Raw genomic sequence first — 27422 nt, forward strand, 5'->3', positions numbered from 1 at the left:
CCACAAAAAAACCACTAAAACCCTCTTTTTGAAACCATGAGGCAACAATGGTATTGACTGGGGACCAGTTAGGGGTGGAGAGCGCGGTCACAGCCCCACAAAGGTAAGGACAGCTGAAGTGGAGCACTGCTTTTGAGGAAGGAGAGCAGGAGATGGAGAGCCCTGGAGATGCACACCTGCTGCAATTAGCCCTGGTGAGAATCCCTCCTCGGGTCCAGGACTCGCAATGCAATTTACAGGTCACAGCCTCAAGCAGTGATAATTGACAATTAGCCAGACCCAGAGAGGCTCAAGTCCCATCCAACAGCTCTGGAACAGGTTAGTTGGTTAGATGCATCTTTACCCACTCCCTTTACTGAGCACCAAAAACCTTTTTTCAGCATTTCTACTGCCTTGCGCTTCAGCCCCTGCCTGCACCTAACTCCCCCAGGGTTTTGGTTTGATTTCCCATCCCAGTCTAACCACCACCATCCCCAGCGCTTGCTGGTGAAGCATCTTTTTCAGAAGCCGCCCCTCTCAGATGCACAGGTACAGTATTTTTTAAGCTCCAACCCCAGCTCACAGGTTACAACCAAGCCGAGCTTCAGTACTTTGAAAACACAGCTACACTTTAAAAGCACTCAGGAGAAAAATCAGATAGCTGATTTTTTTTTTTCCTCCTTCCTTCCTGTTCTTAAACATAAGAGTGATTCTGAGGTTAAACTGAGCCACCTGAGTCAGAAAGCAGGATAAAAAGTAACTTTGGAGTTGTCTATCCATTTTGGAAAGTCTTCATTTATTGTAGTGATTATTTAATAAGCATACACTATGGTATCCAAAAAAAAAAAAAAAAGAAAAGCCATAACATGCAGACAGGAGACCTTTTCAGGAGATTCAGCAGAAGCAAATGTAGATTTACAATTAGCTTTAATATAATATTATTTAAAAGCTGATAGCAGATCTTAAGTTCACTTTTGATGCTTCGAAAGAACATGTATGCACATGAACTGTTTGGGAATTTAAGGCAATTTGCATTTAAGATAAAAAAACCATTAGATTAATAGATTTTTTTTTTTTTTTTACGTTGTGCTCAAAACATTAGCTGAATTGAAACCATTTACATATATTTCATCTCAAAGGACTGAGAGTCATAAATAGCAGCTGCTCCTTGATAAAAATACAGTCCTGAGAACAAGCGAGTAGCAATGCTTAAGCTATGACATCTTCCATGTCAGAGTATAAGCTATTTTTGCAATAAGGAGCAGTTATTTACCAGGTGTTCAACAGGCAAAGGCATTTCTAAACATGCAATAGCTCCCAACAGAAGTCTGAAATTACTTCCAGTATCTTGCTTACAATAGTTTATTTGCACACCGCAGAGAGATCAAGAAATCCTGCTATGCATTTGTGATCACTAATATTTCAAACACAACAACCAAGGGATACAACATGAGGACAGGCAGCAAAAAGTGTATTACAAAAAAAAAAAACCAACCCCAAAACAAAAGGTTTTTTTAGTAATTGGTTAGATCATTTGCAAGGTTAATTGGAACACTCAACCCTCCCCAACCCCAGGGAATTATTCCCCACACTATACCTATGCTATGACCAAACAACACTGGAGTGTTTAAATTCAGTGCAAGAAGAGTAATTTCAGGACATTTAATTTCACTCTAAACAAAGGCAAAAGTTTATCTATATAGACATCCAAACGCCAACGTATTTGGTACAGTGTAATGAAGTTACATAGATTTCACCCTCAGAGGTATGCTCTTGTAGTAATCACCTGCATTCCACAAAAAAAAAAAAAACGTGTTTGAAACAGTATAATATGGTAGACTCCAACGCTTTAAAAAAAATTTATTCAGCTGGAATTGGAACTCCCTAACATTCACAATATAATTTAGGATGCACTTGTTACATGAAGAGCAGATAAAGACTTAAACAGTTTCACATACCAGTTAAGATATTCCACATGCTCCTTCCCCACCTACAATACTGACATCTTGGTAGTTTTTTTGTTTTTGCTATTTTTTTTTTTCTTATTCCTTAACAAATACTCAGTTCAACTTGTCTACCTGACTACCTCCCCCCTTTCTACAGGAGTAGACATACAGTGATAACAGTGAGAGGATACGGGACACTGTCCTATCCAGTGCTTGGACCCTGGAAAGGAGTAGGCCTAGCTATAAAAATAAGAGTTCGACGATGAGCTGAGAAACGAAGCGCTTCAGCAACTGAGGCAAAGCTGCACTCAGGAAAAAGAAAAAAGCTGTACAGTCACAGAGAAAGGAAAGCATCAGTGGCCAAACAGAGGGGAAAAAGGGGAAGTAGCCTAACCCTCCCCCCCGCCCCCAAACAACCCATAAGCTTTACAGAGAGTTCAAGAACTAAGAAAATCCATTATCTGCAAGGTCTGGAGGATTAAATGCCACATTAAGATGACCCACTCCAAATCCTAGATCATTTATCAACAGGCCTTTAGCCATGCACAGTATGCATATTCTAAAGACTAACCCCTTCCTTCCACCCTTCTTCCTCTTTCCCCTCCCCACAAAATAATTAAGTTGATTAGAGAGTTTCACTACTGTTTTCCCCATACACCCCCCCAGTTTCCTTTTAGTTTGAGGGCAGAGGGGCTGTCAAATGTATCGACAACTTTTCTTTAAACATTTTATCAAATTTTAAGGGATATAAAGACACTGGTACATTTAGGAATTTACATCTTTGTAAAAAAAAAACCTAGTTATAAAACTGCAGTTTATCACCTAGCACTTTCAAGATTCATTGTTATTTTTCACTAATTAATATATTAAATTAAGCCAAGGTTTGAGACTGGAAAAGTTCTACCAATCTACTTAAAAACAGAAAAGAATATTTAAAAACCAAAAATGAAAAGGTTAGTTATGTTACATTCCGAAATCCACAGCCCATTATGTTAAATGCATTCTTTCTACAGGAATGATGTTCTTTAAAACAGATGATTGCAAATATTTTACTGCTAGACACTCCATTACATTGGATAGCGTGACTGGAACCTGTGGATGGTGAAATCTTGAGGTTTGTCCAAGTTTCAATGTAAGGTGTCCAAGGTCCTCTCCCAGAACCATGTTTGAAAAAAAAAAAAATTACAGATCAAGTTCTTATGACTTTTTTTTCAATCTTTCCTTGGCTTTCTGTTTCTGGGTGATCTATTCACAGTTTCCTCCTCCTGCAAGAAAGTAATTTGTGTAAACGTCAAGGAAATAAAATCTAAGAATAGCGGTAAAAATCATTTTGAGAAAAGCTACAAAGAATAATCTACTTTCAGTTCTATGTCCGGATTTAATTTTTGAAAGGACCTACTGCTGCTACTACCCCTTCCTTCCTATACACAGCAAACACACAGATGCTCCCGTTTTCACAGTGCCTGTGCACTATTTGCTGCGAGTACTCAACAGCTGCTGCTGCAAGAATCCCTTTAACTTCAAGCAACACTCCGCCCATTTTTAAGTCAGCCATTATGTCAGTGTGGAGCACTTGAGGTCACATCCTGACTGTGTCTCAAGCCGAATAAGCCTTTTGCCTCACAAAGATGCATTCCACACAATCCCACCCCTCTCACAGGGCAGGGTCTACAGCAGCGCCTTTAGCAAGGTGCCAGCTCTGCTGAACTTGGCCACAGCAATTCCTGCTCTGCAGGGTGATTGAGTTTTCTGAAGTTCTGACATCAGGAGGGAGTTTCACATGAGCCAGGTTAAATTTTAACACTTAAGTCATGTAGAACAAGTCCTACTAAAGGAAAAAAAACACACATAAGACTTCCCTTAAAGATTAAGCGCTCTTACCTCTGATGCAGCTTTCCTATCCTCTTCGTCCTCCTCTTCCTCCTCCTCTTGACTAGCACTTCCTATGTCAGCATCACTTTTCTGCTTCTCTTCTAAAGAAAATAGGAAAAAAAAAAATCTCATTCTCATTTCTGATTTACCTTCAGTTCACCATTGGCTTTACTCCATGTCTGCCAATCCTCCTGTTTTATTCTATCAGAGAGAAAACTCAAAACCGTTTCAAGATTATCCAGTTTACCTACCTAGCTTTTCCTCATTTACTTCCTCTTCCTCCTCCTCTTCCTTGTCCCCTTTATCTTTTTCTTCCTCTTTCTCCTCATCCATCACGTCCGGCTGAGGAGCATCAGTCTTTTTGTATTCTGCAGCACTTGGCTGTTTCTAAAGCAAATTGTCAAAACCCAGCAATTATTTGTGACATTAAGGCCCATTTTGCTAGATCTCTTTTAAACATTATACTTATTATCAGAGGAAATTCATACCTTCCCAGAACAGTAGAAAAGTACCACAAGGAACACCGGCAAAGCCACAGTGAGGATGTAAACTACCCAAAGCCAGGGACGCTCTTCAGCAGCTGCCATCATCTGGCCCACAACACCAGGCTGTAAGACAAAAACACCTGTCAAATTTCACAAATTTCATCCCATACAGCAAGTTGTAGTAGTTAAGGTTAAGCTACAGAATTTTCAAATAGGCTTTTTGCAACTTTGATCATTGTATTTCATATCTCAAAAAAATTAATGCTAACCTGCACAAGCACTTTTCCCATAGTTTACAAATTAAGAATTAAGGTAAAGTTAACAGTCCAATTGTCAGAGCAAAAACCTCACAAAAGAGCAGCAAGTACTCATTGCTATTTATAGCAACCATTACCATATTGTAATTAGGAATTGAGATTCCTGTCTGGTTTATCACAACCCCTAGCCATGGTACATATAAGTATGTATCGATAAAGACTGTGGGAAAGAACAGCAGCAATGCTCCCACTGTTCCAATCACAAGCACACAATTAAACCTTCATTTCTCACCTCTGCAGCACCATCAGCTGCCTTTTTCAGTCCCCATCCATCACTGGCCCAATCATCAGCCACAGCTCTTTCAGTGCAGATGATAAAGTTGTCAAAAAAGATGTCAGAAGTCATTGACCATAGCTCAAGTCCCACAGCACTGAAGGGAGTCATCTTGAAAGGTTCCAAGTCCTCAAAGAAATCTGGGTTTGGGATCTTCCTAGGTTTCCATATACCCTGGAAAGACAAGACATTCAGCCTCACCTGCTGTAATACAATTTTTAGTTTTCAGATTTTGAAGCAAGAGGAAGACCAATTCATTGCACTTAATTACAATGCCTAGGGGTGCAACTTGTCAGGTTTTGGGAATCAATTTTCATTTGTGCCACAAAGAAATGAAGCCAAGTAAAAGAGCACTTGAATCTGTCTACTTGAAACGCAGTACAACCATGACAGTATTTGCATTCTTAATTACACTTGCCGAATCTAAATCGGAACGACTTTTTATAAGAGCAATGCTGCATTGGCCAGCAGTCTAAGCAATGAAAACACCAACCTGGTAGTTCACGTTATCAATCATAGGAGGCTTCCATTTGCCCTTGTAGTTTGGATTGTCAATCATTGGTCGCTGCCAGGTACCACAGCCAGGGGCTGTCTCACATTTAGGATTTGCAATCTGAGGTGCCTCCCACTCACCATCCATATCCTCATCCCTAAAAAGAGAAATTGTTTTGAAGTCTTCCCCTTATCTTTATACAGACTAAGACTTAGACAATGTCTGATTTATGGGAAAATTAAAATTCCTGCCATAAAATGGAGATACTGAAGCTTTTATAGCATAGGCCTGTAGATAAAGACACTGCAGAAGGAATGATTTCAAGAAGTAGCTTGGAAGCACAGAGGTTCAACAAAAGCCTGTCCCTGTGCACAGCCTGCCCTGCCGTCCCTTCCAAGCATGGTACAGCTGCAAGATGACCCCTGCCCTGTTCAGCTTACAATCATAGCAGAATTCAAAAGTGTGCAGGTGAATGCAAGACAACAAGACTCCTCAGACCAACTCTGCCCTTCTAACTTTTCAACCAAGACAACCTGAATTGACAGCTCTGTTAGTAACCAATAATGAACTAACTATTCTTATACTTGTAAAAGCCAGTACCAAAGCTGTGAAGTATTTGCTGTCATTTGCAACAGGCAGTAAACGTACCAATCTTCAGGCTTCTCAGCATCAGGGTCCGCTACATATTCTGGCTCATCATCCAGCCAGCCCTCTGGTTTCACAGCATTTTCATCTGCGATCTTTGCAGGAGCATCCTCGTCCCTTGAGAGCAGAATATTATGTATTAACACACACAACACATAAAAGTTCTTAACCCCAAGCCATTATTCTACAAAACCTGAACAAGCCCACTGATCTAAACGTATCAGAAGTGAAGCTGGCTGGTTATCACTGGGATTTCAGAATGGAATTGCCTTGCCATCTGTTACCTATACCTGTGCCTCATGGGACAGTCACGGTGCCAACTGTAAGGTAACACTACTAACTTTTTTAAAACCAACCTACAAAAGGCATATTACAGCAAATCCCATATCTTAATGGTCGCTGCAAACACACATTTGAGCTTGAAATTGAGTTTATGGTTCACAAAGCATAGGTTCAAAGGCTGAAACCCAGTATCAGTTTCTGATTTAGGATGTCAGGTATTTCAGTCACTTGTAACTACGCATTACACAACCAACAACAAACATCTTACAGTTATACCTTCTGCAGCTCATCTTTTGATCTCATCAGGGATGAGAGCATCAGGTAGCATAGATGTTTCAGTAAAACCTTCATCTGTGGCCAGCACAGTAACACGAGCACTAAACAGTTAATTCCCAGAGGACACGGATCCTGTCTTCTTTTTCTACCAAACTACTGCTCAGGTGCCTAAACTGACTGTGTTTTGATTACACAGGTGAGACCCAAAACCTTCCACAAGTCATATAAGACTTTTTGAACAGGACAAAATTATCAGGCTAAGGCCTCCCTCAATTCCACCCCTCCAACAGCTTACCAGTCATCTGGTTTAACAGCATCTGGGTCTGGGATTTTTGGTCTCTCATCCCAGTCCTCAGGCTTCTGGTCATTCGGGTCCTCAATCTCTCGGGGTGGATTCACAGGAGGTGACATGTCATTTAGCAAATTCCCACTGTTGACAACCGTTTGATCAACCAGTATTTCAAAACTATTATCAGGATTCAAGACTGTAAGGAAAAAAGTTGATGTAGCCATGACACATATGATACAAAGTGCATATCATAAAGCGTCACTCACCCCCACTGTACAACTAAAACTTCAGCAGTCCAAGCTACCACTGCCCAGCAACCGTTTTAAAGAATTAAGAATCCTTCTCCTTATGCCAAAGTATAACTAGTGATGATGTATCACATCTCACCTTGTGGCAAAGATGACTTATTGCAGGAGTTCTACTTTAAATATGCTAAAAGCACAAAGAAGCTTGTAGAGTGATTTACCAGTTACCACAGCAAGTTGCCTTTGGCACAAAAAGTATTGTTTCAGTAGTAAGAATGCATGTATTCGCATTCTACTCTAGAATAAGACTCCCTGCTACCAATTCACAGGATTTTAAGCTCAATCCTTTATCCATTGCTGCCTCTTAGTAGGCAAAGCTAGAGATCCTCCTGAGTAGTCCCTGCCTTGAAAGATTATAGTCATAGCTACTATACCAGACCAGACAAGAACCACTTGTACTTCAAGAACCACTGAGTTTGGTGCTCTGAAAGCAACAAGAAAAAAGACTAACCCTCTAAATCTAAAGCCCAATATATCCCAATTTACTAGGGGGCAGCATTCAAGCAGTTTATAAACGTTGATAATTATTTTGGATACACTTAGTATATCAAGTTACTCATGACTGCTCTGAAATTCAGTTCTCCTGGAACTATTAAGCTCAAGGTCTCATGACCTTTCTTACATGAATAAAGACTCCTTGCAAGGAAGAAGTAAGCCTTTGTATAATAAGGCCAGTTTTTGCATTCAGAGCTTTCAAGTGGTTTTTAGTCGTATGGGGTGTTGACGCAAATACTCAGTTGTTCATCTGGGTCATTTTATCAGCTTTTGAATCAGGAAATATAGTAGCAGTTATTAACATGCATAGTTAACAGTCACTGTACCTAGAGTATAAAGATGGGTCTTCTTATCAGTAAAGTATGTCTTCAGGTCTGCATCTGGACGCTTTGCATGCTTCTCCTCATATTTGCCAGTCTTTGGGTTTTTGTGCCGGAAGATGAAGTGCAATTTATAGTCCTCTCCACATTTGTCAGGGCCAAACATGATTGTATACGGAGTTTTGTCATGGAACTGATCCTTTAAAAACAATGCAAAACTTCATTCCATCATTTTGAAATATACTTAAGTCACTGCCAGGCATAAGAACTCCCAATTCATTAGAAATTATTCTGCAACTTACATATCAAGCCAGTGAAGTGCCCACACTGAAGTTTGTAGGCTGAATACAAGCCTCTAGAAAAACCAATGGAATTATCCCAGCTACTTGATTTTTGCACCTTTGGTCTCTACTTCCCAGATGGAAAACAACAACTATTCAAGTGTTATCAAAGAGAAGTGTGACAACCACAATGCTTAAGTATGTCTCTACAGTACAACAAAGGATTCTGTTGAGAGTTACTAGTTGTTTAGCTTAAATAAGTAAGTTTTAATTATTATTATAATCCTAAGTAATTTATTATACAGTGCGATTTTTGTTACTTGCTTAGCTTTACTTAGCATGAGTGGCTAGATTTGCTGAAGCCTTTAGGCTGCAATAGAGTTAATTTTCTTAGTAGTTTGCCTAGCAGCTGGTACAATTCTGTGTTTAGTCTTTTAGTATAAGGAAAATGTTGATAACACTGATGTTTTGGTAGGATTTTCCCTAAGTCTGGTACTTTTCAGTTCCCCATGTTCTGCCAGTGAGCCCAGGTACACAAGAAGTATAAACCAGAAGATAAAGAGGCTACAACCATCAGCAGAGACTGCAAATCAACAAGATAAGAGTAGTCAGCAGCCTGCCTGGATGCAGAAGAATAATCCATTAAGACCCCAGACCAAAAAACCACCATTGGACTAAAAGACACATGAACAGTGTGCAAAGAGCACATGAGGGGCAGGTGTATACATCACAAGGGGTTGATTTCCTGGGGATTTCTTTGTTCATGGCTCATGGCCCCTTTGCGCAGGCACCTAACTAGCTGACCCTGCTGCTGTACCTTTCAATTCAGTTATTTTTATAAAATCTGACACCTGAGACTGCTGCAGCAAGCCCAGGGTTGAGCCCAGAGGAGGGAGCACACCCGAGAGTAATGTGTGAGGAATGGAAAGGGGCACCCATCGGCTCACTGGAGTCACCCACGGAGAAGGGACCCTGGTCCGAGCAGTTGGAACTCGGGTGTGGTGTGTGCAACTCCTTGAACAGTGTGTGAATGCTCAGGCAAAGGCTTCTCCTTTAGCAGATCTTAAAAGCTATCCATATAGAAGTATCAGTTACTGGTAATAATGAGTGACTAGCTAGTCCAGTTTCTTTCACGCAAAGTGATAAGCAGCATTAAAAGTGAGGCCAAGTTGTACTTAGTTTACAGTTATAAACTGGTGTACTGCCTCAATTTGAGAGCTAGCTGGATATAACAAATCTCATCATTGAACACTGCAAACAAGTCTATTGGTTCTTGCTAACGTTATCTTAAAATTCAATGTACATATGAAACTGGTTACACAGCCAAGTAGTCTTCTGGGTGTCTTTTTTAATATTTTGGAATCTGTGTTAATACAAATCAAATGAGACTGCAGAAGGTCAGAAGAAGGAAGGGTAACAAGTCATAAAATGTACTTCCTATCACATCTAGGAAGACGGCAAAAGAAAACCCATAGGCTACAAAAGCCTATGCAAGGTGACCCAGCAGTTAAGCTTTGTCTGAATAGGCTAAACCACTTTAGGCAGGTATACGATTGACAGGAGAGAAAATTATTCTTAATCCTTGGGAGTTGTAGCATTGTCTCTTCCATTGACCACGCTTTTAAGACAATGCATTCAAGGGGCATTTATGAAGCTAAAGATTCTATACAGTGAGCGTGTGCAGCTGAATGTATAAGGTTCTATCCAGTCCAACCTCTCAAAACTTATTTTAAAATACACCCAGTAACTAACAAGTGGGTTCACCTGGCAAATGCAAGGCAATAAATGCAAGGTATATTTTTTAGTTATTCGCATTAGTCTACTTTAGAAAATGAAACATGGAATCTTTCTTCTGTGCAACAGCTTCTTGAGGTTTCTCCTCATATACTGGCTGCTTTCATAAGATACCTCCTCTTTGGTCCTAGAACCTAGGAAAATCTGAAGTATTGCAGACTTTAGCAAAGGTCTAGAACTGTTCAGCTACCAGGGAACTCCAGTCTTCACTGAAGAGGCCACAAGATTTCAATATTTATCCTCTCCAATTGAAAATAGTGGGAAACTGCTGAGTGCAAAGTACTTTGGTGATCAGGCCCTAAATATGCCCTCACTGCCTTTACTGAAGAAGTTTCTTCGGGCAGAAGAAAAGAAAGCAAGCTTCCTTTAACAGCCAATACTCAAAGTAGCAGCGTTACTCACCAGGTTCAACTCAGGTGTTTTTGAAAGCAGTTTCACATAGGCCCCACCACATTCTATTCCATTTTGGAAGTTTACTTCATACCTAATTTTAATTTTGGACAGAGAAGGGAAGAACGTGTTATACATGAGGAAAAATTACTTCTGTAATATACAACAATTTTCAAGTACAAATAAAGAGTAAGACTGTTTTAGTGTTGTTTGCTTTAAATCATGTGTCCAGTGATTACCAAAATACACGCTGCACCCAAAGTACTAAGCAAATATTCACAAGGGCCTGAGAAATAAGAAAAATTGAGGATTTAGAAGACTTTTTTTTTTGTGGTTGGACTCTATGATCTCAAAGGTCCCTTCCAGCCATGAAGATTCTGTGAGAGGAATTGAGTGCTGGTCTAGAAGACTATGATCTAGAAGTAGATAAAAGGAAGGAAGGAAAAGCTTTCCAATATGTAAGACACTGCAACAGAGATTAAAGCAAGCCAATTATTTTCCCCACAACTACTACAGCAGGCAGACAGACAACTCAATTTGTAAAACTATCAAAGCAACAACAACTGGATCCTAGGAGAAGCCCCTTTAGGGTTATAAGCATACAACAGTATATTTAGGGATGCCAAGGAATCTGAAAAAAGCAAAACCTCTCTGTCAGGAATAGGCAAACTATGCTTGATCCTCTCTCAATGCCAGCGGCTGGAGTGGATGACCACTGGGATTTATTTTTAGCCTTGTATTTTGAGCCAGAACTAAACAGTCATGCAAAGCAAAGTGACCAATTCATTATCTCACACAAATACAAATTAGCTTACTCTTTGTTTAAAACTGATAAAGCAGGTAATCTGCAATTCAACTGTTCACCCTGAATGATTTTTTCTCCCGACTCACTAGTCTAACATACACACAAGCAGATTCTTCTACATCAGTCATGGCCAGCATTGGGCAGGCTATTCACCTCCCATGCCAGATGGAACCAAGACAAAGGAAGGAAGAAACGAGCGTATCTTTAGCACTCCATCCACTCCACCCTGGAAACACGGGGCAGTTCACTGCATAAGGAAGTACTCCGACCTACATACAGACCAGCTTTTGTCCAAAAGGACAAGCACTTTCACAATTAGCAGTACAAAAGTCAGTCGCCTGACCTTGTTACTACAATCAAATTGAGGCCCCAACACAGGTTACCAAGTTTTCATAGAATTCTTTCCTTTTAAGGCTCCAGAGGTACCCATGCTGTTCCCTAACTTCCCACTTCGGGAATCTGAGTTGCTGTTTTACTCTTAAACAGTATAATAATAGGTTACAGCATCTTGTGTCATTAAAAACAGTTGACAAAAGCTCAGTTATGGAATTAACCTCAGCCTGCTATCATGTCACCCTTGAAATAACAGAACACTGAGTTATCCTTTACTTACTGTATAATAAGGGGTTTGGTATCAAATACAAAAGGCTTTGAAAGTTTGGATGAAATTGCATGATGCTTGGCTCGAGTTACCAACACAAGCCCTTTGTCTCCTGGAAGCTTAGTGTCCTTCATGTCTTGAACTTCCCATTTACCTGGAAAGAAATTAACCGAATGTTATCAAAACTTGTTCAAGACAGTCTTTGTTTAGCCCAATTTTGAACAAGATAGTCAGCATTCTGAAATAACACACTATCAGGTACCTTATAAAGTTATTAGCGTATCATCTTCACTAATAATTATTTCAAAATCTCCAAGATATTTTGTCTAAACCAGAACTGCACTTCATATTGTTAGCCAGGTATATAAACACTCCTCCCATTTTCTTCAGTAAATACAATTTTAACTGGGAAACAGAAAACAAAGACTTGCACCTCTATCAGATATGACAAAAGACATCAGAAATATTTATCATCCAAAACTTGTGTTGGACTCACCATCATATTTGGCAATCTCATCATCTGTATCATCTTTTTTGGCTCTGGAAAGGATCCATCTAGAAGACAGATATCCAATTACTAGAAAACCATACTTTTTCCCCTCCCAGTAAAAACTCTGCCCTTAAGATAACACCTGCTGTCCTATGACTACACCCCAGTGTCTTGATCCCCCAAGGAGTTCTATCCCCACACCTGCAAAGTTTTCTGCATTTGCCACTTCCCACCCCTAAAGCATGACCACAGCCTCAAGCATCTTGCTCAAAAAAGAAAGTAGTACCTCATCATCCTCACATTACCTGAAGAAAGTAAAAAGTCAGATGAGGATTAAAACATTACACATGTATGGCTCACCTTCCCCTTGTTGATAGAACTTAAGGAAATACTAGTTTAGCTCAGCACTTAAACATACAGCCTCATCACCTCATACAGTCACTGCTGTAATCCTCCCTAACAACTGCCCTTTCATTCAATTTTGAGTAACACAGGCTCTAGAGAAGGTTTCATTGCCCTTCACCATAATTTTTAAATTATTTGCTATAGTGAATCATCCTTTAGATTATACTCACCCATCCAGAGTTCCTTTATCAAAGGACTCTGCAAAATACACCTCGCCAGTTGGGACTGGGGCCTTGTAGGTAACCTATGGGAGAAGAGAGGCATTTACGCACCTTCCAAGGCATATTCTCTGCCCTAAAGAAACACAGGCATATACAGTTCACATTCCCCCCTCTACACTCAAGTACAGCTTACCTAGAACACCCTTGCAGCATAAGTACAGAAGTTATGTAAATATTGCTGCTTGTGCCAAGCCACTGTGCTCTTGTCTGCAACTAAAACTAAAGTATATATCTAGCTGGAAACATTAGCATTAACTCCTGATAATCACATCACAGACTTCAAGGGTGGATCTACGTTTTCAGGAAGAACATGGGGAACACAAGAATAGGAACGAAGCAGCCAGGCTTAATTCCAAGCCCTACTCACAGATAACATCTTTAATAACATCACAACATATTAAATGTTAGCAAAGTAAAGACAACTCTGATCAGACTTACATTAACCACAACACAAACAGTAATTCAATTTTTAGAAGAAGTTCCATGCCAAACCTTTGGAGTCGGAGGAGGAGCGCTCGTTTCAGGCTTTAACTCTTCTACCTCCTCAATGCCATCGTCCAAGTCATCCTCAATATCAACTACATCATCACCATCATTGTCATCATCCATATCATGTGCCTGGACGGCAAGAGTCCCGAGAGCCAGTAGGGTCACATACAGTAGCCATTTCAGCTCCATGATCTGAATAAATAAGACAAGGCAAAGAAGTCAAGCCAGCACCGTACACAGAGGGAAGGAATACAACATAAAGCTAAATATTTAATACCAAACAGACATTAACCGATCGGAGGACCATGTGGGCAAGTTCTGCAGATGCGTCATAATTTTGCTCTTACACTGCCACAGTCCATAAGCAGAACAGTAGATACACGTACACACCACCACAACCTATGTACCTGCAAAAGCCTAAACAAACCACCTATTTCTTGCTTATGAAGGACTTAAGATGCCTCATGCAGAAAGTGAAATTTTCGTTCCATTCAGGAATTGCAACACTATTAGCTAGATCTTTCAAGCATGGAGTAATCTATGAAGTAATGAATCCTCTCTCCACAGTTCATTTTTTTTTTTGTTCCTTTCAACCATGGGACACTGGCGTTTTCATTCACCAGTCCCCTTTCCCAGGTTTTATTCCTGAATTACTGCCAACAGTCATTGACAATACTGGCAGATGTCTATAAACAGATACTGAGACAGACTCGGGAAGAAAACTTCTCACTATTTAACAGTTGATTTGATTCCCCTCTTTCAAGCTCTAATTTAACAGGATAACCAAAGAAGAAGAAAATCTGTAACAGGAGCTTTAGAGAATTTAAGTATCACACTAACTAATTTGTAAGGTGCCCAATGCATTGTCACATCTAAAATATGGTAGATCTTGGCAAGACGTAGCTCAAAAGACCTTGTAAATAAACGGGGTTTCAATTTGGCTTTCTTTAGGTTGATACAGAAGGTAACACTCCTAGCATTCTGCTCAGTTTATCTGCCCAAAAAAAACCAAACCAAACCTGTGCCTTGCTCACCTTTGCTCCTTTGAATCTCATTCCAAATTTTTCTTCCTAAACCCGAGCTGCAACTAACACTTTTTGAAAGTATAAAAGCAAACATCCCCTCCTTCCCTTACGCTGCTGCCTCAGGCCGCAGCCCCGTAGACTTACAAACAGAATTCAAGCAGAGTTAATAGTGTCTGTAGGGGCACAAGTTCATGCTAGAAAACAAACTTTCAAATTTCCAAAGCATGTTTAGGCAACCAGAAGAGTTTAAGAGTCTTAAAGGCTTAACAGCACTATCCAATGCTCCAAAACTACGTTGCATACCACATCTGCCATTCTTCGATTATTCTTTAACTTACTTCTGATGATGAAGGGGATGTTCTATAACTACAACAAAACCGTATTTTGAAGACTTTTGCTGAGGTCATGTCCAGTTTGTCACTACAGCAACATGCAACCACAGCCAGTTTTCTAACAATAGTGATGGCCTTGAGGATTACGGACTAAATTCATGCTCACAACCCTCCCCCTCATGGTTTGGGCAACTGCACCAGAACACCTCTGAGCCAAAAGGACATCATTCACAGCATGAACAGCTGACAAAAACTTTCAAGTGTTGTTACATATGAGCAAAGCTTGTTTGCTTAATGCACAGTGTACAACCAAATCTGAAAACAGTTACAGACCTTGTAGCAGCCCATAGCTCTTATTACTAATGTGGGAATCACAACACAAACTAAGGCATGAAAACTGCCAAGCAAACATCGGTTTGGAAGTTCAAGTACCTCTTACATAGATGGCATGTCCTCTAAATAAACTCATGCCCCCCAGCATAAGAACAGTACAGAAAACAAGAGCCTGAAACTCCATTTGAAAAAGTGATTTTTAGAGCCCTGGATGTGTCCTGTGTGACTGAAGCAGCTACACAGGAGATGGCACCGGGACACCTTTCCAAGGGAAGTGCTGAGCTTTGTCTTACCTTACCAACAGGGCCTCACCAAATACATTTTTAGCACAGCTAAATTCAGGAAGATTTTACGCCTAGTTTTATAACTGCTTTCAAATTACATTATGCAGATAGAATGACCGCTTTGTGATTTGGAAAGTGATACAAGGAAGTTTATCTTAAAAAGATAGCAAGGTTAAAGATAAGTCAATACTCCCCTCTCCTTTGAAGCGGAAGGAGTTTCTGCATAACTCCTCCCAAGCCAGTGCAAAGGATATGAATGATTTAGTATACGAGTAATCCCTTAAGTAATCTCACCACTAGCCAACCAGCAATAAAGTTTTGGTGAAAGAACCAAATAATCCCCCTCTAACTTTCATGCCGGTACTGAGTCCGTATGTAATAATTACCTACTTCACAATCCCACCCCAACTACAAGCCTTGGGAAATACCTGTCAGCAGCAAACTGACTTTGGCAAATGCCACCACTTCTTGCTTGGCTCAGTGGCAAAGCTGCACAGCCTCAGAGCATAGGTCTACAGCTGAATTTGAGGCCTCATCAAACCTCAGTTCCAGGCAGAAGTACTACCTGTTCACATTCCCAAGCAAGGTTCTTTTTTTTTTTTTCCTCCCCCCCAAAAAAAAGAAAGCAAAACGCATGAAGAGAAGCTAATCCATTTTCATGTTCTTGCCTCTCTATCATCATTGGCAAGCAGTATTCACAAGTTTATATCCCTACAGAAAACTGTTTAGGACACCTCCTACATATTAAATCAGTCCCAAATTCAACATAAGCTACCATTCATACACCTTGAGTACAGACTAGTAGCATCTCCTGCAACTGCCAGTTGTCAGGCCAAGCTCCTTATCCTGTTAATTCTGTATCAATACACGAACTAACTAAATTATAAGAAATAAAAGACACTATGTTCTCAGAAGAGCAATTTCAGTAAAGCACGCATTTTTGATATTTCAAAAGCTACTTTTATCCATAATGGATGTACTGCTACAGGAGAAAATTTCAACTTCACTTCACTCAATCCTTAGGGACACAACATAAATACGATTATGTCCTAGTAAATTAGGTTATTCCTAAATAGAAGACAGAAAGGGAAGGGAGGGAGAGAGAGAAGAAACTCAGGTTTTATACAGAAGAGGCATAAACCAATTCTTCAGTGGAGCTTTAAGCTGCCAGCAACTACAGGTGTTCCATTAGTCACCTAAAATGTAGTCTAACCTTCAGACACACAGCCACCTACTCTATTATGATCAGATTTCTCCCTTGAAGAAGTGTCCTATTTCCAAGCAATTATCATCATTAGCCATTTTTGACTCTGCCTGCACTTCCCTTCCTTAGGTTTAACTGTGTAATATTTCTGAAGGTTAATGTATTTCTGATCACGTAACTGCCAAAAGCCTTTAACAAAGGAACTCTTTCATAATAGGCAAGAGCTGCTGATGTCTCCATTCCTCCATTCTACTTCAATGCAACCCTCATTTTCACCATAACACTGCTGCAAGTCAGAGACAACCAAAACTCCATCTACTTTTTTTTAAAAAAAAAAAAAAAAAGGTCTTCAGACACTTAAGAGACCTTGGCACACCACTTGGATCTAAGGGAAAACTACTGCAGTATAATACCAAAGTACTAACTAGGAAGAGAGCTCGAGACTGCCAGGGCTAACAAATCGCTGGTTCTGTGTCTGTGCATCCATCCACAGCCAGTTTCTACACTAGAAAAAAAAATATAAGTGACATTTAAGTACTGTTCACCAACTCCTGATTGTCAAAAGGCCAAAGCATTTTCCCCTGGAATTTACAGGAGCTATAGCACAGCACTGAAAACAGACACCTGGAATGGCCACACTACACAGACTTTACTTTTTACAAAGTAAAAACTAAACCAAATTGGAATGAGATTCAGAGACAAAATCAGCTTCTTGCCATACAAGCAGCACTCTTAAAATGCAGGGCTAAGTGACTCCTACCTTTGGATTTCAAGGCTTTCAAGGAAGTCATACAGCTTTAGAGATCTATTTTTATTTAGAATTCCCCCTTCACTGTGCATAAAGGGGAAGTCCTTCTTAATTATTGGCGTAACATTGGAAACATTTGACCCATACAGGAGACAGTTGCCACCGCTCTCTAACACACGTGTCCTGGAGAAGGACAGACCGCAAAACTGCCCACACAAAGGATGCTATCATACTTCTAGAACATACTATCTAGAAGGTAACTTCCCTGTCAGGTCAAACAGAGCCTGCAAAACCAGTTTAATCATCTCCTTGGTTACTAATCTATTTGAGTAGTTCATCAAGCCAGTTCTTAACACTGCATATTTCAGAATGCATAACCACACTGGAATTGCTACTGGCTATCTAGTTTACTACTGCCCTGATTTTAGCTGGAATAGAGTTAATTTTCTTCCTAGTAGCTGCTGTGTTTTGGATATAGGATGAGAATAACGTTGGTAACACATTGGTTTAGTTGTTGCTAAGTAGTGCTTATATTACATTGAGGACTACTTCAGCTTCCCCCAGTACATAGATGGGGTTGGCTGGGGGGCAGGAATTCACAATCACTGCTTGGGACAGGCTGGGCAACAGATCATCAGGTGGTGAGCAACTGTATCACTCCCTCATTTTATATTTTATTTTTACTATTATAATTATTTTCTCTTCCGTTACTATTCTATAAACTGTCTTTATCTCAACCCACAAGTTTTGGGTTTTTTTTCCCCTTTTTGTCCCTAACCTGCTTGCGGTAGGAGGGAAGCAAGTGAACGACTGCGTGGTCCTAGTTACCTTTTTTTTTTTTTAAGAACTAACAGTCAGATGAACCGGGGCTTATTAAAAATAAGTCACTGAGAACTACACCTCAGCAATTTAACTGGAAAAGCATCAGTGGTTTATATTTCAGCAGCATCTGAAGTGACAGCTGAATGACTTAAATAAAGGAAGAGCAAAATTTGCTAGCAAAGTTCTGTGTTCCAAATACTGGATTTCAGTATGGTATTTACAGTGGAAGCACACCAGTAAAAACAAGCACAATACATCCTCACACAAGGCAAGAATTACCGAAGAAAAATTTAAAGGCACAAAAGTAAAGAAATTTATCACAACAAAAAAAACTACGCAAGGAGACAAGAACAGAAAGGCTGAGACACAGATACTTATTTTCCCTCTCAAATGACATTTTTATGGTTTCTGAGCAAAGCCTGGCTACCCTACTTAGTAGTCCACTAGCTGCTGCTTCTTAAAGTCAGAACTACTGAACAACAGAGGAAACCATTTCTACATCTCACAATCACTCCACCTTCCTCATCCTGGCGCCTCTGCGGTGCCAGGGTAACTGTTTACACAGCCTCATGATGAACCAGCAGCTGGTTTAAGATGGCTCGAAGTCCTTCTGCCGTGTTATTTTAACCCTGAATCAATACCCCAGTCCAATTCAGTAGGCAAAGGCAAAAAAGAGCTGTAGCAGGACAAGTGAAAGTACTGTGAGATAAAGTAAGTAGCCAAGGATAAAGGAAATTAAGCTGTTGGCAGCAGAGTCAGCTTAATGCCATAGTTTCGCGTGCAGTTCTGTCATCTGCGCTTATCTAAGATTTGGGAGATCTACACTCTATGGCAAAGCTGAACAACTGTGTGGCCAAACATTATGATTTCAGCAACCAGTACATTACCTCATCATTCCTCTGAGAGGGATATAATATAATCATATTCATATATGCAGCAATTTGTATGATGCAGACAATATTGTTTTTCCCCTTAAAAGCTTAGTTTTTCGGCTAAACAACTTCCAGCATTGTGAAGATTCTGCCTTTAACATCACAACCCACCAAACGGCAGACAAGGCTAAACTAAAACTACCTTGCTCACAACAGGCCAGAGGAAGGAGCTCTGTGAAGGGAGTAGTGGGATTTTTTTATAATTTATTTTTAAGGAGGGGTTGGCTAGGATACGCTGCTACATAAGGTTTGAGGAAAAAAAAGTCTCCTGGAAAGGATTAGTCAAACCTCTCCTGGAGAGCTTGACAGTCCCACAGAAAAAGCTGCCTTCTGTTTGGGTTGTAAGGAGCACAAACCAGGCAAGAGATTAAGTGTGAAAGGTGACAGCAACAAAGCTTGCTTTTATTAAGCATTTCAAATATGCCAGTTTCTAAAAATAATGTAAAACAGTGCAGATACAGAAAGGGAGAAAACACCATGTACTGTTTGTCAGCAAAGAAATCATTCCCGCAGAACTGGAAGTCCTTGGAGGGCAAAGACAGAACTGCAAGGCTTTTTGACCATAAAACAGATGGGCTGCTAGGGAAATTACATTAGGCGGGGGGGGGGGGGGGGGGGAGATCTGGAGGTGCCCCAAGATCTTTCAGACCACCATGCCTAGAAATCAATTCAAGTTTGCCCTGCTACAGAATTGATTCCAGCAAGAACAGGCTGCCATCGCAATCACTACTGGAAGCAGAAATAATGAAAGGCCAGAAAAGGAAGTCAAGGGCAGGGCTAAGTACAAGTTACAGTGTATTCTCAGTAAAGGATTTATTCATTTACTTAGGGGGGGAAGTGCCGAAGTACATCAAATGAGAGGGTAATCTAACGGAAGTTGCAAGCTTTCTTACTGTTTTGCATTAGGCTTTCCTTCCTGATACCAGGAAGCAGTTTACATCTTATGCTCAGCTCGTGATGTTGTCTGTGAATTGTACAAGTATTCCCGACATAATTTGGGGTTTTTTTTATTAGAAATACTAAGACTTAATATAAACAAAAAGTTTAACTCAAATCTTTTCCCAGCTTTGCTAAGTGTTTTGGATAAGCCCATGTAATATGACCAAATCAACAGGAAGGAGGTTTTTGAAGTCACTTCAAGTGCATCAGAGTAAACCTAGAGCAGCATATTTCAACCTGTATTTAACCTGTATTTTATCTGTATTATCTCATGCATTACTACAGTTCCGCTATCTCCTTGCAATACTTTAGCAACAACCCAAACCACAGCGGGTAAAGTGTCCCATAAAATCTCCGTGTTAGCTATACTTATCTGACAATGTTAAGAAAACATACTGCATTTAGAAATACACTACACTCCTTGAGACTAGTTTTCAGACATCTAACATACTCTAAATAAGTTCCAGAAAGAGCTTTCCACAAAGCTCTGCAGAAATGCTGCAGCGTTAATTACGTTAACACTAATAATAAAGTCTGGACCTTTACCATTACTACTAGTACTATTAATACACGTCTGCTTCCCTTCACAACCAAATCACCTGCAGCATTTCTCCTTCTACAGCCTAGAAAGTTCTTAACCACAAAACTGCCTGTGAAAGTTCATTCTTTAGAATCAGTACAGACAAGAAAGCAGTAGGCTCTGCAGGCTTTAATTCAAAGGGGGGGAGTTGTTTGAAAAGCACACAATACAACCCTCAGCCAAAAAATGAGAACCAAAATGTCATATACACTATATATGGTGTGGGTGATATACTATATTTGTGTGGTAATAATCAAAGTATGGGTTTTAAAACCCCCAAAATTCCACAGACCTTACTGCTGCGGAGTATCCTCGTCTGTACTTCACCTTTGGCCTCCCTCCCTCTTTGATTACCACATATTCCCCACCTGTTGGGCCTCCAGTTCTGTGCCTTCATCTCTCCCCTTCCAGAGACTTCTCTTTCCCCTCGCACAGCCCGGACCAGGCCACACACCAGGCTCCGCACCCACCTTCCCTTCTAGCTCTGCGGGCCTTCCTACTCACGGCCAGCATTTTGATGCAGCTTAAGACGATTCCCACACGTTAGCGGCCGACGTTGGAATAAGAAGCCAGATAAAATCCAAACCCACAGGCCAGCCCACATCCACCTCCGACCTCGGCCTCCCTCCCCCTCAGAGGCCGCTCCCTGCCGGGGGGGGCACAACCAAGTGTCCCACCGACCCTGCCACAAGCCGCTCGCCAGCCGAAAGGTCCCAGAACTTACCAGAAGCCCCGCCGCTCCCCACCAGGCCTCTCAGAGGCCTACAGGGGCCGAGCGGGCTCCGGTGGCGCCTACAGCCGCCCCATGCCCGCCCGCAGCCGCCGGGCCTCCCCAGGCACCGCCACCCCTCTCGCCCCGGCTCCCGGGGGTCCCCGCCTGCGCCTCGCCCCCTCATCCCACCGCCCCCCACACCCAAGGCCCCGCCGCATCTCGCCGCCCCACCGGGCCCTGCCCGCCGCACTCCCCCCCCACCCCCGGGCGGGCCCGGCTCCCCCGCCGCCTCACCCCGCCAATCCCCCGGCGTGCCCCGCGGGCGGGCCTCTTGTCGGCTGCCCCAGCCCAGAGGTGGCGGAGCCGCCCCGGTGAATACAGAAGTAGGGGGGGGGGGGGTGGGGGGGTGCACTCACCCGCCGCAGCCCCCGTCCGCCGCCCCCGGCCTCCCCTCCCCTCCGCGGCCCTCACCTCCGTCACGTGTCCGCGCCCAGCACCGCCGCCGCCGCCGCCCGCCTATCTACCGCTCGCCAGCCCCGCCCCCGGCCCACCTCGCTCCGCCTCTCCCATTGGCGCCCGCCCGCCCACCCCGCCGCCAGTCCTACATCTTGATTGGCTACCACTGCCGCCGCTCAACGACCCGCCCGCCTCAAAACACGCCCCAACGGCGCTGCCCTTCGTGGAGCGCTGTTATTGGTTGGTGGGGTTGCAGGAAGTGGCGGGTGATTGGCTGCTTGAGGGGAGGCCGTTGAAATGTGGGCGGGGACCCAACGGCTCTCCGTCCAGGGGCGCTGCAGGCGGCTGACAGGACACTGCGGGCGGCAGGAGGGGGCTGAGGCGGCGACCGCCCCCCCCCCCCCCCCCGCCACCTCACGACCCCCCTGCGCGGCCCTGGGCACGGCTCCCCCGCCGCCTCACGGCCCCCCGCGACGCGGAGATGGCGGCGCCATCTGTGGAGGGGCTGAGGGGGGCCCTCGGCCCGCTGCCGCCGCAGGCCCCTGAGGCGAGAGCCCAGCGACCGGGATCGCTTCACCGTGCGGCAGCGGGGGAGCCCTGGGCCTGCCTGTGCAGCTGGAGACGGCGGGAGGGCTCACCCGGGAGGTCTGTCCGGGAAGGTCGCGGCCTGTCCCAGTGCCAGAGCACCGTGGTATTAAACAGCAAAGTCACCTTTACGTCTGTTTTCTCGTTCCTTAGCTCCTTAGTAAGGGTTGTTGAGGGTTTAAGAAAGGCCTAAAAAGGGACACATGCTTCAATGCATTCAGAACACGGCAGTGCTGCTCAGGGAGCTGCTTGTTTAAAGGACTTGTTTCATATCAGAAGCTTTAACCTGTGTTATATTTCCAAAAATAACATCATATATTTCTGTAGAGGTGAAATACTGTGTAAATGCTCAACATCTACACATCCGGACAAGTACAGAAGCACAGGGAAATGCAGAAATAGCTGTCCCTGATGTACTGACGGGGAAGGAGAGGCCGGAGGAGGTGGCTGGTTCGCACAGGACCATGCCAGAAGTTGTCCGAGCAAGCCCCTGGATCCTGCTGTGTACAGACGGCAGCGTGGGATGGCAACGAACGAGGCCCCGCGATGAGAAGTCCTGTTAGCCTATCAACAATACCACTTTTAAGTTATATCTGAGCTGCTCGGGTTGAGAACAGCAAAATGGAAAGCTGTATCTGAACTACCCAGTGTAAAGCCAGCTCCTGTGCGGTCTGTGGGCTGCGGATAGGAGGTATTCTGTAGGAATACCAAATTCAGTAGCGCTAGGAGGGGTGAGAAGATGGAAGAAAGAAGAGGGTGGGTTTGGTTTTTTTTTTTTTTTGTAAACATAAATCTGTTTTGAGTTGATGCAATGAGTCAGCAACATAAGTCTCCCCACAGAGAAAATTCCACCGCGATGGGACAATGCAAGCAGGGCCCCAGCGCTCAGAAATAAGGCTCAGCATAAATGAAATGAGCAAATCCCTGTTTACGCTGAAGTTTGGAATCGAACGCTCACATTTTTCCGGAAAGCCACCAAGCTGGCTCCTAAACCTCCCTGTTGACAGAGCTACACCCAGAGACCAAACAGGAGATGCAGAGAGACGGGCAGCACAGGAGGTACCGAGTGCTTTAAACAAGAAACTAAAAGCACCACAGAGGAATACTTTAAAGGGTAACAAAGCAGTAGAATTTAGCAGGCTCCCTCCCCAATCTAGGCAAAATAATTTTTTTTTCCACCAAATATTTTTCAATATCTTTCAAATATCTTTCATCTCTTTTGAAACAGGTTATTAACTCCAACACAACTTCGCGGGACAGCACAATAACACCACTGCAAGCGCCGGGAAGTCAAATACCCACCCGCATTCCTGTCAGTCACACGTGCTTCCCCTTTCTCTCCTACCCTTTCCCAAAAAAGACGACATTCCTTCCTTTTACAACCTGCTGAATCATGGCACAGGCAGCCCTGAAGCCCGCTCCTGCCTGTGCTGCTTTGTCATCGAGGGGAACAGAACAGCCCAAGCTTGAAAAAAAAATTAAAAATAAAAGCAGCTGCTAAAAACATATCCTACGCTGTGATTTTCAAGATGTTTGAACTTAGATAAAAGGAATATAAAATCAACACAAGAGAGAGAGATAATCCAGAAAGAAAAAAAAAAAAAAAAAAAAACAAAAAGAGGGATAAAGGGAAGAGAAGAAACATGCACAGAGTTTTAACTGCTTTGGCAGCCGAGAAGGGGATATTTTTAGAGCAGGCTACGGAGTGCCAGGGCAGGGGCGATGAAAGAACGAGGGATGGCAGATACCACACGGCAAACGTGACATCGTCAAGGAAAACCATTTCGGTGCGTTCAGGTTTTGCCGCAGATTTGCCTCGTTCCACTGATAAACGCTGTTCTCTGATTTCAGCAGTAAATTTGGGAAGGCAGAAAGCAGGCAGCGTGGCGAGGCTGGCAGAGCCTGAACACGCAGAACTCAGAGGTGAGAGGCAACCCTCCGCTTATAAGGGAACCACAGCTTTGAATAATTGTATTTTTGGGAAGTTTTCTTGCCCTGACTGTTACCAGCCAGAGAAAATTCCCATGCTTTCAGTTGGTACTTTCCATTCTTAATTCCCTCTAACCTCGATCTCCGGAGTGTTTCTCCTTCCTTAATTCCTGCAGGGCACTGCCACATCGCTAGCGCTCTCCTTGCATTTCAAGCATCAGTAGTAGATCTTTTCAGACTCGTTCTCCTCTGGAAAACTGGCAAGAAGTGAGTGGAAAATCAAGCAGGTCGGGGTTGCGGGACATTAGTGACACCGCACTGCCAGACAGCCCGCAGGCAGGGCCAGAGGACCAGCGGGAGAACCCTGACTTTTGCTCTTTCAAACTTTGAACCACAGGAGGGAAGACAAGCTCACATCTCTGTACGGGGCAACGTCCACGCGCCCTGGTACGCTTTTCATGGAAAACACATTTCTTTCCAATGACATCTCTGGAGAGCACGCCTGAGGAAAGGATGGGAAAAGATACACGTAAGTTATCAAAACATAGGGGGCTGAGTGTCTGAAGGAAATAATAAAGTCCTGCCTTTTTCAAAGCCAATAAATGTGAATGTAAGAAGTGTTAGAAATTAATTGTAATAAGAGGAGGCAGATTAAGCATAAAAAGGAAAAAGCATCAGAGAACCAGAAGCAGAGCACTAGCAGATGGATGGGAGGAGATGGGGAGGCACAGTTCTGAAGTGGAAGAAGATAACCCATCCGTCTGGTTACCAGTCACACAAGCTAGGAATTACCCCGGGAACAGGGACTGTACAGAAAACTTCTGGGACCCAGAAGCTCAGAGTTACCCCAGACAAGACAATAGGCACAAGTTTGGTCTGGACATAAACTAGGGAAATCCTGATGGTTTCCGTGGGTTGTACACAGCTTTCGTGGCTCCCTCAGGCATCACACCAGTTTGCTGGGCACCGTTTTGTTCCCACTGTGCCCCTTTCCACCAGTTCTTCCGCAGACCAGATGTAGGTTTGCTTGAGAGTGGCCCTCAAATATCCCCAGGATTGTGTCCCCCCTGAAGGTCTCACACGGCTGCAACGCCTGCAACAGGAGCTGGACATCAGATGCCTTCTGCTGCCTTGAGGGTTGTGCTGTTATTCCCTCACTAGGGAAATGCAGATTATCCTTTGGATGCAAACACAGCATCCCCCCACCAGCCAATGCCTCCCAGCGATAGCAACAGGCTGCCACCACCGGAGTGGCCTGAGAGCATCAGCAATGCCCAGAGCTTTTTGCAAAGGACAAAACCCTCGTTCCACACAGCTCTCTGAGGGCCAGGGCACAGAGAGGGGCCAAAAGAAGCGTTCCTGTGCAACCTGCTCTAGGAGGACCTGCTCTGGCAGGGGGTTGGACTAGATGATCCCCAGAGGTCCCTTCCAACCCCATATCATTCTGTGATTCTGTGATTCTGTGACATGGCCTCCTCCAGCCCCCACCCAAGAAGCCTGGCATCTGGGGCCAAATGCAGCCCTGGAGTAACTGAGTGCTCCCTGGGCAGCTGCCTGCCTTCCCCACCACCTCCTCTTCTTGAAAATCAGGCAAAAATCATGGTAGAGCAGCTGCATTCCTGACATGCCATGTAAACAGCACAAGGCCACCTCGCACCCCTGGCCCGTCCTAATCCCGACTCGCTGAAGTCAATAAACAGGGAATTAGCAGCGCTTAACTCGATGACCTCTCCGGACCTGCCACTCTCCCGCTCGCAGCCATCAGCTCCTGGCGCTGGGGAGGATGGATTGCAGGAGACAAATATTTCAGTCCTTTTGGTGGGTCTTTATCCATGTCTGACCAAAAATCCCTCATCACTCTCTTCTTTTAAGGAAGACGGAAAGCCAGATGTGGTTGGTACTCTGCACTCTGGCTTTTAAGCCCTATTTTTTTTACACTTCTGTGCTGTTTTCACTTAAATCCCGCATGGGGTTTCACACTGAGCCCACTTCTCTTTGCATTACCCTTGTGTCTCCCTCCGTGTCGCTTCCTCCTTCGTGCTCAGGCGGCTGCGCCGTGGCTGGAGTCGGGCACCCGTCCTGACCGAAAACAAATTCAGCAAAAAGACACGTGGTTTGATCTCAGCTGGACTAGCAGATCGGCGTTTGTAGGAGCAAAACACATGTAGCTAGTTATGCTTGAATGACTTGTGAAATTGAATCTCTAACACCCAGCGTAATTGCTGATGAAGGTAGGTTTGTGCTGAAATATTCCACTATGAATCAGAACGGCCGAGGTGGGACATACGTCCTGTTCCCTTGGCCTTGCTATGGAGCATCATCTTCTGGGGGATGGCCCAGGTGGAAAACTGAGCTTGGCAACCTCTTAAATTGCCATCAAGAGCTCTGTCAGTCAGTAACGTGCAGGAGGGACTCGCTTCGGAGAAACAACCCTCCCAGGGAAAAGCTCCTCCTAGAAACAGCTCCTTCCCTGCCACGCATGAGATGCTGGGGAGGGCACATGCCTGCAGGGAGAGTCACAGCACAGCTGCGCGGCCACCGTGGCTGCGACCGGCCAACAGGGATTTCAAGTGCACTCACTGGATGCCTGTTAACCACTCGGTCACACGTCAGAGCTGCAGGGCAGGGTGACTTTGCACATTTAGCTCCCCCCTCCGAAAACAGAAACGGTGCTGGAGAAGCCCTGCTCAAGGGAATGGTCCATGCTGCGGGTGGCCCGTGCCTGAGCTCACCCCTGGAAGGTTTCAGCAGATGGAGACACAAGGTAACTCTGCGTGTGCCGAAGATTTCTGTCCATTTCTCAGTTAGAACTTGAATTTGTCATTAATCAGGTGAAAATATTTCCCTATAAATGGAAGTTACTTAAGAGCCATTTCCTGATGTCAGCTTCTAACTAAGCTTATAAACCCACCAGAAGCCCTGCAGAAGCTGCAGTGACCAGCAGCTTCGGTCCTTGTACCTCCCCTTGGCCTGGCCGGTGGTGCTCCCTCCCTGCATTTCCAGGGCTGGTTTCAAATCCCTGAACTGCACATGGTGTCTGTGTTTCCTTCCACTGCTTGAGGTGTTCCCTGACCCAACCGTGCCTGG

General features: G+C 43.6%; 1 protein-coding gene across 4 annotated transcripts; it reads right to left on the reverse strand.

Annotated features, from left to right (window-relative positions):
• Positions 1-755: 755 nt before the first annotated feature.
• Positions 756-21877, reverse strand: CANX (calnexin). Of its 4 annotated transcripts, none has more exons than XM_074156584.1 (15): positions 21837-21877; positions 13458-13646; positions 12915-12988; positions 12346-12404; positions 11862-12003; positions 10456-10537; positions 7985-8177; positions 6865-7054; positions 6015-6128; positions 5367-5523; positions 4832-5047; positions 4286-4405; positions 4049-4184; positions 3807-3898; positions 756-3190 (listed from the first exon to the last, which is right to left on the reverse strand). In XM_074156584.1, exons 2-15 carry the CDS (start codon positions 13641-13643, stop codon positions 3137-3139), a joined length of 1815 nt encoding a protein of 604 aa, XP_074012685.1. In that variant the 5' UTR covers positions 13644-13646; positions 21837-21877; the 3' UTR covers positions 756-3136. The 4 variants fall into 4 exon arrangements, with proteins under 4 accessions (XP_074012685.1, XP_074012686.1, XP_074012689.1 ...); XM_074156585.1 differs by having other exon boundaries at positions 21782-21857; XM_074156588.1 differs by lacking the exon at positions 21837-21877 and adding an exon at positions 14489-14623.
• Positions 21878-27422: the final 5545 nt, after the last annotated feature.

The sequence above is a fragment of the Numenius arquata genome, chromosome 11 (assembly GCF_964106895.1).
Source record: "Numenius arquata chromosome 11, bNumArq3.hap1.1, whole genome shotgun sequence".
In the NCBI taxonomy this organism is placed as follows: domain Eukaryota; kingdom Metazoa; phylum Chordata; class Aves; order Charadriiformes; family Scolopacidae; genus Numenius; species Numenius arquata.